General features: G+C 40.2%; 1 protein-coding gene across 13 annotated transcripts in view; it reads right to left on the minus strand.

Moving 5' to 3' along the window:
- Positions 1–15,661, minus strand: part of LOC144602333 (serine/threonine-protein kinase BRSK2) — a 702,099-nt gene that overhangs the window by 42,501 nt on the left and 643,937 nt on the right. For 11 of the 13 annotated variants that reach the window (XM_078415328.1, XM_078415334.1, XM_078415337.1 and 8 more), the window contains 3 exons: positions 10,087–10,267; positions 3,894–3,983; positions 1,867–1,914 (listed from right to left, as the gene is read on the minus strand). In XM_078415328.1, the coding sequence (XP_078271454.1) occupies positions 1,867–1,914; positions 3,894–3,983; positions 10,087–10,267 (319 nt within the window). The remainder of the gene's footprint in view (positions 1–1,866; positions 1,915–3,893; positions 3,984–10,086; positions 10,268–15,661) is intronic. The other 2 variants (XM_078415336.1, XM_078415329.1) reach the window with 1 other exon arrangement.

A 15,661-nucleotide genomic window follows, 5' to 3' on the forward strand; every position in this document is an offset into this window, starting at 1 on the left:
TAAAATAAGGTTGTAACGTAACAAAATGTGGAAAAAGTGAAGGGTCTGAATACTTTCTGAATGCACTGCAGATATGCAGGGAATGGAGGGGTATGGATCATGTGTAGGCAGATTAGATTAGTTTATCTTGGCATTATGTTCCATTTAGACATTGCAAGCCGAATGCTCTGTTCTTGTGCTATACTTTTCTATGTTCAATAAGCATACATGTTTGCCTTTAAATTCTTTACAATTTACTATAAAATATTAATATTTGAAATGTCAATGAAAATGTGAATCAAATATTACAGATCCTGTTCGGTATGATGAAATGAAGCAAGTGGGAGGAAGCTTGATTTGACTATAAACTCTGACATAGACCTTTTGGCGAAACGGCCTTATTCTCAGTCTTGATACATAAACCACACAGTGGATTGTTATCTAATTTGGGCATGATTATTTTACAAATGTTATTTCTTTCACTCAGCTTTGTGGCATAGTTAATCATATCTCATCAGCCAGTAACCTAATTAAAAAAATCCTTTATATTGAAATGAGACATCAACCATACCTTAACTTGTCAGTACTTACTAATACATATAAGTTAAAAGGTCACCACAAATTCAAAATATACTTTACCACTTTATATTTGTAATGTTTTGGGGAACGATAACCATAAATAACCACCGTACCCCCTCCCCCCCCCCCTTTTCCTGTGTGGGCATTGGCTTCATGCTGAAACATGGATACTATTAATCCTCTGTTATCTTGCTCAACTTTCTAACATTTCCACATGAACGTAAAGAGAATGTCAAAGCAGAATCTGACTGTGTCCTTAATCGTCTCCCATGCTCAGTCAACGTTTAAAAGGCATAATTGGATAGAAATTATCAAACCGGATTTTACCTAATTTGGAGACAAAAGAGACAATTTAAGCACGATGGTCCTGGTTAAGAATGGCCGATTTACCACCAGCCCAGTTTGTCCAACTTTCTGGCTGTGTACCAGATTAGGCTGGGGAGTTCAGAATTGAATCACAAGGGGACTTACATTACCAACACCATTGAAATATGAATACAATATATGCACTTTAATTTCACTACACATTTATGTGTATGTGACAAATAAAATTGACTTGACTTGACTTGACAAGAAAGGTGCAACAGTTCCTTCCAATGAATGTCAATACTATTCAAGGACTCAAAAGGTTATCAATGATGAAATTTTCAAAAGCATTAATACAAAGAGCCCAGATTTATAAATACGCTATAAAACAATAAAAGTTACTTATAAAATAAGATGCTTACAATTCTTTTTTAAAATTGATAAACATATACATATATGTATAAAAATTAAAATGTAGAAATATTTTGTGGGATATACTTAAACACAAATTGTACAAATAAAATAGACTTTAGTCTTTGTGGAATCATGCACAATTCAGTGGGGGTGTTAGATGTGTTTTCTTGTCCACTTAGCATTTTATGGGCATTGGAACATGAGCAAAGCAACAGCAAATCCTGAATATTAGGTTAGTGTGCAACTGCCTCACGGGAAAAGCAGTAATAATCAAGTAATTGAGGTTCATCTTGAAAGGACTATTAAAGCTGCGATCTTTTCATTCACTGCCAAAACAAAAATGCAGTAAGGCATCTCAACGCACCACAAGCCTATCTGGCAGGCAAAGTCACCCAGCGGCTGCTGTGTAAGACGGTGCTAATTATAACATATTGCAGCATGCAGCACCAGCAACAGAAGGAACTAAAGTGTGATTGGAAGCGTGGTTTCAAAATCTGGAAACTTAAAAAGACATAACATAGTGCTCTCCATGGGGTAAGAGTGATTGGTGGATTGGGTGGGGGGGGTGGGGTTGGGGGGGGATCTTACCACATTTTGAAAGTCTGCCAGTCAGCAGCTGCATACAGTGAGAAGTTGCTGGATTACAGGAGGAGAAAGGTACATGTTTCTTTACTGCATAAACCAATAATCCAAAACAAGAATATGCAGACAAATAAATCATCGCTAGATTAGCACTAAAAATTTTAAAAATAAATAAAGACCCCACAATATTTTCTCATGGACATGGCCCCATTTGAACTGAATCTGTTGAATGGCAGATCTTCTTCGATATAACTAATTCAATCTTCCTGAGGATGACAGTGGCAGGGTTGATGAGATTATAGTAATCCATCAAAATGGAGAGAATGAGCAAAGAGAAGTGAAAACAGTTCATCAGAGAGCTGAAAGATGTGGAATGGAATGATCGCACGCACAGATATAATGTTGTAATCATGTTGTGTTACATGGAGATGAAAAGCAACAGCAGAGGAGGTATTAGAATATTTTGATTACATAATGTTAATGTTACCCAGGAGACCAGAGGGAAATTGTACTTGTTTAGATGAGGCAGATACATTCAAATGAGCTAAGGTTCCATTACAATTTGCTAAGGTCACCTAAATATCATTATTAAAATTTCACAAATCCCAATCCTTGCAAAAGCAAAAGGTAATTTTACATTGAAATTGCGGGCAAATTAATCATTTTAAAATCACATTTTACGAAATATTTTACGTGAAATATATCTTGGTAAAATTCCACCATAGAAACCCTGGATGAAGCCTAATCTTTCCACTTAATCACCTAACCTTTGGAGCATCAAGGTAAAAGTAAAGCACCAGCTGCATAGACAAAGCTATAGATGGGACCCAGTGGTACAAGGAACAGCATTCCAGTGGAGGGAAGTAGGATTTGCTCCTGGAGATCTTGGTGTACAACTTTAGCTGCCGTGAGCAGTCTGGAGCAATATAGGCTATAAAATGCCAATGTTTACCACTAGATTTTTGCTGTATTTCAAACATATTCATAACTGATTTCAGCTGCAAGACTAATGATTGAAATGCATCATCTGGAGACAAAGTATGTGTTCAAAATGACATCATTGTGAATGCAAGGTTTTCACATGTTACCCATTGGTTAAAACGAAGAATGGCCCCAATGGCCCCACACTTTAGAACTATCACTAGGATTTCAAAACATAATTGTTTTTGGAGTTAGGACTTCATATTTCAGCACCACTGCAGCGATCACCATTCTCTGCTAATCTGCTTGGTTGAGTGTAGGAGATCGCTAACATTTATTTTGCTGTATGCACCTTAAATAGCTCAGAAATATTATTCCATTGTTTGCGCGCTGTAGTGATCTGCACAGTTAATACTGTTTCTGAAATTATGCTCCATTGACTTTGTGATGCTATTTCATTATATATTAGGTTTAAACAACAGTGAACTAGCCTCCCAATGTGACCTTATGCTCTCATTCACTGTATCTATATCTCACTTTTCTCATTGAATTTTACATATATGATGCAGTGCTGTTGTAGCTCACTCCAGTATATTGTCCTTTTGGTGCTTAGGATATCTTACCTTATGTTTGAAATAATGTTGTTTTCAATCCAGGAGCAAATCCTTTTATTTTGTTTTTCATTTTTTTGAAGTTGATAAAACTTGTGTAGCTTGCAACACAACTTCAAAGAAAGACTTTTTACTCTTAAAAGGTGCAATGTCGTTCACAGTTTGTAATAAGCTTTTTGTTGCACTGGCCCAAAGTGTAACATTGATGTCATCAAATTCAGTTATGTAAAAATAGTTAGCACAACAGAAAATTTGGTCATTATGCAAAGTTCTGCAAATTTCAGGGTAAAAACCTGACAAAAGCCAAACTTCTTATTCCATTAATTTTACAAAGAGATTACCAGAAGATTAAAGAGTTGATTATTTGAGTGTTAACACTCAGAGATCTAAATGGCATGTCATGATAGAAATAGTGAAATCACTTTAGGATTGTTTTTATAAGCATATAAGATGGCATCAATTTAGCACATTTTTCATTTTGCAAGAAAACGTAATATTTACCAGACAACTGTTGCACGGAAGGCTGGTCATGTGTACTTAACAACTGGACCTGAATTGTTTCCACGACTCTTTTGAACCGACGACTTGGACCTATTAAAAGAACAAAGGTAAAAGGAATGACCCATGTATTCTCAATGTAAGCACAACAGGCTCATCACATGGGCACAGCGTATCGGGTGCATTGCATGATTTATGTTTTTAGAGCTTGACCACTTTCTGAATCTCTGTAAATACTAACCACGCACATTTTATCTCAATTTCATTATTTCTACAGTGTAGAAGTGAAACAATGAAGACTGAGTGCAATCATTGCAATGTGGAGCTTTCCCGAAAAATAATGTAGCAAACATCAGCTCACTTTTGATTTATATATTCCTTCTTTTCTCCTGGGATTTCCTTTCTCCAGTGGAAGCCTGAGCCCCGCTAATTAACTGCTTAAATCCAGACTGGAGTCATAGATTCATAGAGCAGTGAAACAGGCCCTTCGGCCCAGCTCATTCATGATGATCAAGATGCCCCATCTAAGCTAGTCCCATTTGCTTGTGTTTGGCTCATATTCTTCCAATCCTGTTCTATCTATGTACCTGTCTAGGAAACTTTTAAATGTTTTTACTTCAGTTTTAGTTTATAGAGATGCAGCGTGGAAACAGGCCTTTCAGCCCACTGAGTCAGCACCAACCAAGGTCACCCACACACTAGTTCAATCCTACACACTGGGGAGAATTTACAGAAGCCAATTAGCCTACAAGCCTGCACGTCTTTGGAGTGCGGGAGGAAACCGGAGCACCTGAAGAAAACCCACGCAGTCACAGGGAGAACGTACAAACTTCAGACAAACAGTGCCAGTAGTCAGGATTGAACCCAGGTGACTGGCGCTGTAAGGCAGCAGCTCTATCACTGCACCACTGTGCCGCCCACCTATAGTTCCTGCCTCAACAACTTCCTTTGTGTATAGGTATGGAAAGTGTAAGGCACATTAACACCCATATGTCTCATCACAAATGCCTAGCCCACAACCCCCATTCCCCTCCCGAAATACACTTACACTCACTCTCTCAAAGATGACTACAAGGGAGCAAAAGACTCTTGAGTTCTAAAGAGTGACTTTTTTTGTCTTGAGTACCAGGTTAGTGACAGCAAAGATAATGCTGTCCAAATGAAATCAATTAAATTAGATCAGCTTGGCAATTAAACACATGATTTTCTGGCCAGTGTGCTGCCTGCCTCTGAATCTTTAACAAGTGCTATCGATGTAATATTTCTAAAGTGTATCACTGGCAATTTTAGCTGCTTCTGGGAAGCAATTGAATACAAATTGATTGGTAAGATTGGCAGGAAATGGCTGCTTTTTCTGGTTCTCCACATAAAATTAAACATGGGTCGTAACTGCTAAATTACAAGACGTTGGAAGATCTTGAGCACAAATTCAATTTAATTGATTGTGCATGCTTTTGTAATTCCTTCAGTGGTTCATTGGACATAGCATGACACAGTGTCTGATCGTTCAGAAATAAGAGTATTTTTGATCAATGGGAGAATTAGAGACCTCTTATGGAGGGGATGGTGGAGTACACTGTCACACTCTTCAGGTTATAAGGAAAATCTTAGAATTGCTCAATCCATCATGAATAACCACTCCCCAACATCAAACGGACCTACAGGAAGCACTGCTTCAAGAAGGCTGCTTATATCATCAATGATCCGTACTACTCTGGCCATCCTCTCATCTCATTGATACCATCTGCGAGAAGGTATAGGAGCCTGAGAACTGTTAGATCCAGGTTCAAGAACAGTTTCTTCCCATCAATAATCAGGCTCTTGAACCACACAACACGTGGAATTCTTTGCCACAGAAGGCTGTGGAGGCCGTCAGTGGATATTTTTAAGGCAGAGATAGATAGATTCTTGATTAGTACAGGCGTCAGGGGTTATGGAAAGGCAAGAGAATGGGGTTAGGAGGGAGAGATTGATTAGCCATGATTGAATGGCGGAGTAGGCTTGATCGGCCGAATGGCCTAATTCTATTCTTATTATTTATGACCCCAAACCAAAACCCTATCTCAGCATCAAACTACTGTGAACTGTGCACGAAGGTTCTCAGCACCAAACTACTGTGAACTGTGCACGTAGGTTGCACATGTACCTTGGCTTGAGCTATCATGGTCTGGTTTACGTAGAATAACTGATCATTTATTGTATATTTATCTGTTGTGCTGTCATGCTTAATGTAGTAAGTTAGAATTTAATTGTTCCGGTCCCTGGTGCATGTGACGTTTAAACACGCTTGACTTGACCTTGAGGTAAATAACAGATCATCATTGAAATCTAAGACATCAGTGCTTGCAAATGAATAATGGTGAATCTTATTACCCTGAGATTAATATAAATGCATTTTGTAGGAGTAAGTTCCTTATTTTACCAAGTTAACAAAAGCCCTCTCCCATTCCTCAACCCTGCCTATGCAATACATTAATATTTTATTCGAAAATAAAATGGTGGGGTGGAGCTACAGCTAATTCTGCACTAAATGTGCTGGTGGACAGATATATGGAATGTTACAGCACAAGAACAGACCCTTCAGGCCACCATGTTTGAACATGATGCAAAATTAAAGTAATATATCTTCTGCCTACACGTGATCCATATCAATCCATTCACTGCATGTTTATATGCCTATTCAAAAACCTCTTAAATTCCGCTACCATTTCTGCTTCCACCACTACCCCTGGCAGCATATTCCAGGTATCTGTTACTCTCTGCAAAAAAACTTGCCTGCACATCTCCTTTAAATGTTCCCTCTCTCACCTTTAGCTTTGCTCTCTAGTATTTGACATTTCCAGCTGGGGAGAAGATTTTGACTCTCTAGCCTGTCAATGCTTCTCACACATTAAAAAAAATAACTTCCACCTGGTCTCCCCTCAGATACCGATGCTCCAAATAAACACAATTCAAGTTTATCCAATGGAGACACAAGGAACTGTTGGTGCGGTTTTACAAAAAAAGACACAAAGTGCCGGAGTAGCTCAGTGGGTCAGGCAGCATCTCTGGAGAACAGGTGATGTTTTGGATTGGGTCATGGTACTGGGACAGGCCCCATGGCCCCAACCTGAAACATCACCCATCGATGTTCTCCAGAGAGGCTGCCTGACCCTCTGAGTTACTCCTGTACTTTGTGTCTTTTTCTCCAAGTTTATCCAAACTCGGCTTATAGCTATTATCCTCTAATCTAGCCAGCAGCCTGGACGAGCATTCCTGAAGTTTGCTTTTCTGCTTTCTTTGATAACAAGGTTCCTGCTACAATGCTAACAGACACTAAAATTGCCACTTCCTCAGGCTTAAACACTGAAGGTTCTGACCTGTTGCTAATATAAGACCACATTGGGAACATAGCAAGAATACCCAGCCAAAGGAGGTAGGGATCTATTTAATATATGTTGTTGGTCTTGATAATAACAAACACTGAGAAATTTTATTAGCGAACTTGTGGAAAATGGAAGATGGTTTACTGCAAAGCCATGACAATTTCAGGGATCCAGAAGCCAAATAAGTTGACTCCTATTCAAAGTGATGCTAATATAGGGTCAAAATATGGAACATGACTGGTGGTATGCCTTCGGATATTGGCTGCCATTGATTACTCCATGCCTGGATTTCTAATTAGTAATGTAACTGAAGAACTTTGCAATTTTCTTTGTTAACTTAAAACTAAGATGCTATGACACAAATTGCACCATGAGTCATTTAGCACAAACGTATGATTTGCAAGTGATGGTGCTTTTAAAATGTTGCTTCCTCTTCCCCAGGAGTGAAGTTAGTGCCACTTTAATGAAAGGCTGTCAGACACTAATGATTACCTGTGGAGTCCTTTATTGTGCTGTGAATTTAATTTTACAATTCACTACTTTCTCTTCACCAATCACTGAGCTACTGTCTTTGGATTTAGTTTGAACTAACTGTCATTCTGAATGCAGTCAGGTCAGAGATTTTTTTTGCTGGTAATATTTCTTAAAATAGATTTTTTTTAAAAATGCAAGCATTTCGTAATGCCTCTCTTGACTTAAAGAGAATTGGATCAGGCAGGGCTCAGGGAGGGCATTGAATTTATGCAAAATGAAAATTAATTCGTAACTATGCTTCATTAAACACATAACACTGGTAAAATATGAAAGTATCTGTGCCAGCAATGGAAAGAGAGACCAATCGAGTATCAATCACACACGGTCAATATTAAAATAGATTTCGAGTGTCTCTTTAATACAATTGCAATCCTATCAGGTATTAATTTTGCTAGACAGTGGCAAAGAATTATGCTCATATTGATACACAAGTCATTCAATCAACTACCAAAATCTAAGAAAAGCTCTTCTGCTGCAAATCTGCACATGTACTTTTTTCTCCACCGACATTTAAAAGGAAGTCTATGGAAATTTGAATTTCATTAATTACTCACAAATTATATACCATAAATTATAATGACTTGGCATCGAAAGGCTGTTGATCAATCTGCAGCCTGCCAAACATTTATAATTCACTCTGCCTTTCCACCACTACCCTCCCCCTCAAACCCCCCACCCTTTGCTGCTAAGAATAAAAATACTACAGATCTTTTGGTAGACCTTCCTTACTGGAAGTGTAGTGTCTTTTATACTCATCTAAAATTTAACAAAGCTACAAATCATAACCTGTCAACAGCAGCAGTGATTGCTCATCAGTGTTACATTTAAGTGGCCCGTTCCAAAAAAAATCTTTTTTTTCATGGCCTCTGATGATTTTACAATTAATTGGCATGTTAATCAACATATTTCATTTTGGTTTCGGGTCATATTTTGTATAAGCGGGTTCAGTATTCCGACTGAGCGTGCGCAGGTCATAGGTCGCGGGGGCATAGAATGGTCGGCAGCTGATCCACTATGTGTAAACAAACCTTCGTTTCATCCGTTTTTTCCAGTTTTTCTCCGTATAGGTAAGGAAATACTGCTTTCAAAACTGTTAATTTGGTGTATATATGGTTAATTAGTAAAAACGATGATGATTTTGTAGGTTTTTTTGCTTTATGCGGCGAGTTCCCCTCAACTCTCCCCAACACTTTAACTTGTCCCGGAGCTGTGGAACCGCGGCAGTTCTCCCCTCTCCCCTCTCTCTCTCCCAGCGAGATCTGCGCCGCTCCTCCATTCTCTTCCCCGGCCCCGTCTCCCTCTAACGCAGTGAAATAAGAACAAACACAAGTGTTGTGCTTGTTGTTCAGAAGCCCCGCATCCCCGGGGAGAGCGGCGGTGGCGAGAAGGGAAGTTCCCTTGAGTTTGTTGTTTGCGAGGGGGCGCTGCGATCTCTCGCCTTGTCCCGGCTCTGGGTCAGTGGCGATCCGCTCTCCGGTAACCTTCGCCGGCAGCTTCTGCCTCCAGTCCACGCTGTCGCCGCCGCGGTTCCATGGCTCCGGGACAAGTTAAAGAGTCAGGGAGAGTTGAGGGGAACTAGCCGCATAGAGCAAAAAAACCTACAAAATCATCGCAGTTTTTACTAATTAATGCTCAGTTGGATTACCAAACTCACTTATTCTGCTGGAATAATGACCCTTTGACAGTACATTTCAGAGAAAGAAAGTATATATATATTTAAAATTTGGGCAGAGATTACTAATTTATATTTCAGCTCTTAATGCCAAATGAAGTTAAATGCATTGTTGTACAGGCATAATTTAATTCAGAATGTCATAATATACATAATGTGAGTAATTCACGAGAACAGGGCACTACAGCTACTTATTAAAAGCTGCGAAAGGCTAAACATTGATAATGTGAAAAGAAGCTGAAGGTGTTTTTTTAACCAGGATTTATTTTTATAATTACAATGAAATGATTTAAGAAATGAAGAATCAATATTTAATTTTTAGAATACATTCCACGTTCAGTTCTTATGTTTTACAACTGTGGAATTCCTTCAAAGCTGTTTTCTGCCAGCGAAGTTTTCTTTCCCCACTTGAATTCAATAAGCATATCCTATCTGTTCCTGTGTCTGCAATACTATAATAAATCATGGATGACCTGAAGAGACACAGAACGCAATATTACTCAGAAATGAAATATTATGCATAGGTTCCAGTGATAATCAGAGTGTGTTCAAAAGGCCTGCCTACTTCCCTTCCAGTCATTAATAAGGTTATAGTTACTCCCATTACCCTTGTTGTTGCTGTTACCTGACAGCAGTGTGAAGGTGACTGAATAAATCCCATTCTCCTTCCGTGCTTCTCTGCCTTCTGTGTAAGTGATGTCCACCTGGAATTTAACTGGCTTCTGAAACACAGCTGGTCCCCCAGTGGATTTGTACTCTGCCCGGAAACTTGTCTGAGACATGACACTGTGACTTAGGCTGGGGATCTGCAATTTAGAAAATGAACAAAGCATTTGTTATTAACGGAGAAATGGGCTTGAATTTCTTTAAGTAACATCGGTGTTATACAATGGGGAGTTAGGTATTTCAGACAAGGTCACAGGTATAAGCTTTTTAGAAATGTTTGAAATAAATTAATCATTTCCTGATGGCAAAATAGAGAAATTAGCATTCATTTTCATAATACTACGAGGTCGTAAAAGTGACCTTCATCAGAATCTTGCAGAAGAGCACAAGGTTGAAACATGCAAAAGGTTTTGGTCACCCTGTCCACCCACCTAATGTAAATAGTACCTATAAATTGGTAAGCAGAATGTATATGTTAGGTGTGGACAACGGAATGAGTTGGTAAGTTTATCAATAGTATTCCCCCAGGTGAAGTCATCCGCGTTCAGGTATATTAAAATTTTAATGCAATTTTTCTGAACATTGTGGCCTGCAGAGCCAGAAAGTGCTCACTATTCAGATCAACAACCTTTATTGCTGGACTAATATATCGTTTGTACTCTTTCATTGCTCTCTGCTCTGCAAAGTCTAAGATGCTTTTGTGATGTGAGCGAACTGGAGCACTACATACATAAAGTTAGAGGCAGTGATCTCCAACAATATATATGTACACTGCATCGAACCTGAGATGAAGAAAGAGCTTAACTGAAAATATTTATATATATCTCCAAGATTATATGAAAGGCTTTAAGTTTACACCCGGCTGGTTGAAGAAGATGGACTTCTACGGACTGGTGAAGAAGGGAAAATCTGGCTGGGGTGGAGACTGCAGTAAAAGCAGCCTCTTCACTCAGTGGTCATTAGGTCAAATTGCATTGGCTTGGAACTGCTATCTAACTGCAATGCAAATATCAAAGGGTTCTGGATTTCCATGTAGATGGCAGTGCATCTAACATGCTGTATTGCTGGATTCTGTACCAAGCCTTGGAGTGATTCACCATCATGCTGAGCTAAAGAGCCGGATACATAACTGGACTCTCAGCATCTACCACAGCCTCATTTATTTAAAAGGGTCAGCTACCTTCATCAAATCAGTAATATCGTTTGCCCTTTCTGAATAATATTACTGCTTTAATTACACTTGCAAATGTAAATGGGTTTTTTAACACATTTTTGTATAAATTTTAATTCAAAAATATATTTGAATCTACTTCTGCCTCCAATCATCTGAGGTAGCAAATAAGAGTAGGAGAAACCTTTGATCACGAGTTTTGTAGGTCACATTGCTATCTGGAGGGCTGCAGCCTCTGGACACAATACTTAAACCTCACTGAAACAGCTGTATCAATGACATCTCTGGGACAATACATAATGGCTACATAAGGTTTATGCATTCACTGGAATATTGCAGCAAATTAAGATAAGGTTCGGAGGAGTATTATAGGGGATCAAATTATGTAAACCTTTCTTGAGAGATATAAAACAAATGGAAAATAGTTTAGTTTTGTACTGAAAAATTAAATATTGCATTGGATATTAGCATTTAAATATGGTTTATTTTTAGGAGATCATTCTGATTAATCTGTACAACAGAAAATAGTCTAAGGTGAAATTGTAATAAGTCAACACTTTGCTGTAATCTCTCCGTGCCTTGTCTGGCCATGTTCCAGACTGGCTACATGTACCTCATTAATAAGCAGAGCATGATAATAATCAGTTCATTCTAATATTTAATTGGTGTGTCAGGAACTTATCATAGCAAGCAGTGAAGTCATTGGGGATATGCAGTGACTTTCCTGCAAGGACTGCCTGCAAAGTCCCGCTGCCCCTTGCAGTTGTACAAAATGTATGAGCACTCAACTGGAACTGGGGTTCGGAACAAATCCTGAATGAGGCGTGATGGAAGGGGACACGATATTTATTAATGATGTAGAAGGGAAGGACAAATAGGGTATGGAAGGACAAATGGGGTAGGGAGGGAGACAGGAAGGGGAGATAGGTGCCGAGGTGAAAGTGGTTGGTGGGAGGTGAAAAAGAGGGAATAGGGAGATTAAGGAAATATGCAAAGAGATGAATGAAGGATGAGGGGGATGAGGGTAGATTACAGTGTGGATTGAAAAGGGAAGGAGGTAGGGGAGGAGAGGGGAAATTGGGGAACATGGGGAAGGAAAAGTGGGGAGGGGAGGGGGAGGGAAGGTGAGAGGCAGAGCAAGCAGGAGATAGGAATAGATGGCTAAGGGGAGTGCCAGGCTGGGAGGTGGGACACGATGAGGAGCAACTCAGTACTTTCCTTAACTGGCTTGCACTCTTCCCAACACTTAGTGGCCACCTTTTTTGTAATATTTGCTGCTCCCTGGGATAAATGAGACAATTGATGACTCCATTTTCCTTTGGGAGAACCAGGAGCAGGCCCAGGCTGGTATTCACAAAGCCCCAAAACGGATGAAGGTTGGAGGGAGTAATGACTGTCTTTCTCTATGCTTCACCCAATTAGTGCCCAGAACCTACATTATCCAAGTGTGGTCTGTTAATGCAAATGATGCATGTGCAGTTCTGTTGATGCACATGCCCTAACTCTCTCACACACACGTGCTGTTGTGTTATCTCATGCATTCTTCTTCTTCTCTCTTCTTCCTCTTCCTCTTCTTCTTCTTCTTCTTCTTCTTCTTCTTCTTCTTCTTCTTCTTCTTCTTCTTCTCTTCAAGCAGTCTCTTGGCATTCTGTGTTTTCTGAGGCCAAGATGCAAGAAGCACAGATTGTGTTAAATGTAGAACAAGCGGAGCTCGAGCAGATGGATGACTCCATTGCCAAAACATGGCCTCCATGTGCTTCTATTAGATAAACAAAGAGGTTGGTGTCTTTCTGGATACTTGTCTATCAATCTGTGCTGTCTAGGGTCAATGATTACCATGAAACAATGACTTAGAGAGAGCCTGTTTCAGGTGTCTGCTGCCAGACATGCAAACAATGTGGTTCCCCAAAGTCTCAGCCATACCCTTCCATCACCTAATGCAGCTGGTATAGAATGATCAGAGCCTCAAAACTTCAACTATCACCCTGGAAGAGGGCAGCGATCTTGATGCTGGAGGATTTAGTGGAGATGGTGTTGGTAGTATTTCACGAGTTCTTGGAAATATCTTTTGTAGGTTATAGAAACATAGAAACATAGAAAATAGGTGCAGGAGTAGGCCATTCGGCCCTTCGAGCCTGCACCGCCATTCAATATGATCATGGCTGATCATCCAGCTCAGTAGCCTGTACCTGCCTTCTCTCCATACCCCCTGATCCCTTTAGCAAAAAGGGCCACATCTAACTCCCTCTTAAATATAGCCAATGAACTGGCCTCAACTACCTTCTGTGGCAGAGAATTCCACAGACTCACCACTCTCTGTGTGAAGAAATGTTTTCTCATCTCGGTCCTAAAAGACTTCCCCCTTATCCTTAAGCTGTGACCCCTGGTTCTGGACTCCCCCAACATCGGGAACAATCTTCCCGCATCTAGCCTCTCCAACACCTTAAGAATTTTATATGTTTCTATAAGATCCCCCCTCAGTCTTCTAAATTCCAGCGAGTACAAGCCCAGTCTATCCAGTCTTTCCTCATATGTAAGTCCCGCCATCCCAGGGATCAATCTGGTGAACCTTCTCTGTACTCCCTCTAAGGCAAGAACGTCTTTCCTCAGGTTAGGAGACCAAAACTGCACACAATACTCCAGGTGCGGTCTCACCAAGGCCCTGTACAACTGCAGCAGAACCTCCCTGCTCCTAAACTCAAATCCTCTTGCTATGAATGCCAACATACCATTCGCTTTCTTCACTGCCTGCTGCACCTGCATGCTTGCTTTCAATGACTGGTGCACCATGACACCCAGGTCACGTTGCATCTCCCCTTCTCCCAATCGGTCACCATTCAGGTAATACTCTGCTTTCCCGTTCTTGCCGCCAAAGTGGATAACCTCACATTTATCCACATTATATTGCATCTGCCATGCATTTGCCCACTCGCCTAATCTATCCAAGTCACTCTGCAGCCTCCTAGCATCCTCCTCGCAGCTAACACTGCCACTCAGCTTCGTGTCATCCGCAAACTTAGAGATGTTGCATTCAATTCCCTCGTCCAAATCATTAATATACACTGTAAATAACTGGGGTCCCAGCACTGAGCCTTGCGGTACCCCACTAGTCACTGCCTACCATTCCGAAAAGGACCCGTTTATTCCTACTCTTTGCTTCCTGTCCGCCAACCAATTTGCTATCCACCTCAACACTGAACCCTCAATACCGTGTGCTTTAAGTTTGTACACCATTCTCCTATGTGGGACCTTATCGAAGGCCTTCTGAAAGTCCAGATATAACACATCGACTGGTTCTCCCTTATCCACTCTACTAGTTACATCCTCGAAAAATTCTATAAGATTCGTCAGACATGATTTGCCTTTGGTAAATCCATGCTGACTTTGTCCGATGATTTCACCACTTTCCAAATGTGATGCTATCACATCTTTAATAACTGACTCTAGCATTTTCCCCACTACCGATGTTAGTCTAACTGGTCTATAATTCCCCGTTTTCTCTCTCCCTCCCTTTTTAAAAAGTGGGGTTACATTAGCTACCCTCCAGTCCTCAGGAACTACTCCAGAATCTAAAGAGTTTTGAAAAATTATCACTAATGCATCCACTATTTCTGAGGCTACTTCCTTAAGCACTCTGGGATGCAGCCTATCTGGCCCTGGGGATTTACCTGCCTTTAATCCATTTAATTTACCTAACACCACTTCCCGACTAACCTGGATTTCCCTCAGTTCCTCCATCTCATTAGACCCCCGGTCCCCCGCTATTTCCGGCAAACGATTTATGTCTTCCTTAGTGAAAACAGAACCAAAGTATTTGTTCAATTGGTCTGCCATCTCCTTGTTCCCTATGATCAATTCACCTGTTTCCGACTGCAAGGGACCTACATTTGCCTTAACTAATCTTTTTCTCATGACATATCTATAAAAGCTTTTGCAGTCTGTTGTTATGTTCCTTGCCAGTTTTCCCTCATAATCTATTTTCCCTTTCCTAATTAAGCCCTTTGTCCTCCTCTGCTGGACTCTGAATTTCTCCCAGTCCTCTGGTATGCTACTTTTTCTGGCTAATCTGTATGCTTCATCTTTTGTTTTAATACTATCCTTGATTTCCCTTGTTAGCCACGGATGCACTACCTTTCCTGGTTTGTTCTTTTGCCAAACTGGGATGAACACTTGTTGTAGTTCATCCATGCGACCTTTAAATGCCTTCCATTGCATGTCCACCGTCAACCCTTTCAGCATCAATCGCCAGTCTATCTTGGACAATTCACGCCTCATACCCTCAAAGTTACCTTTCTTTAAGTTCAGAACACTTGTTTCTGTATCGACTTTGTCACTCTCCATCCTAATGAAGAACTCTACCATA

This window comes from Rhinoraja longicauda, chromosome 18 (assembly GCF_053455715.1).
Source record: "Rhinoraja longicauda isolate Sanriku21f chromosome 18, sRhiLon1.1, whole genome shotgun sequence".
Lineage (NCBI taxonomy): Eukaryota > Metazoa > Chordata > Chondrichthyes > Rajiformes > Arhynchobatidae > Rhinoraja > Rhinoraja longicauda.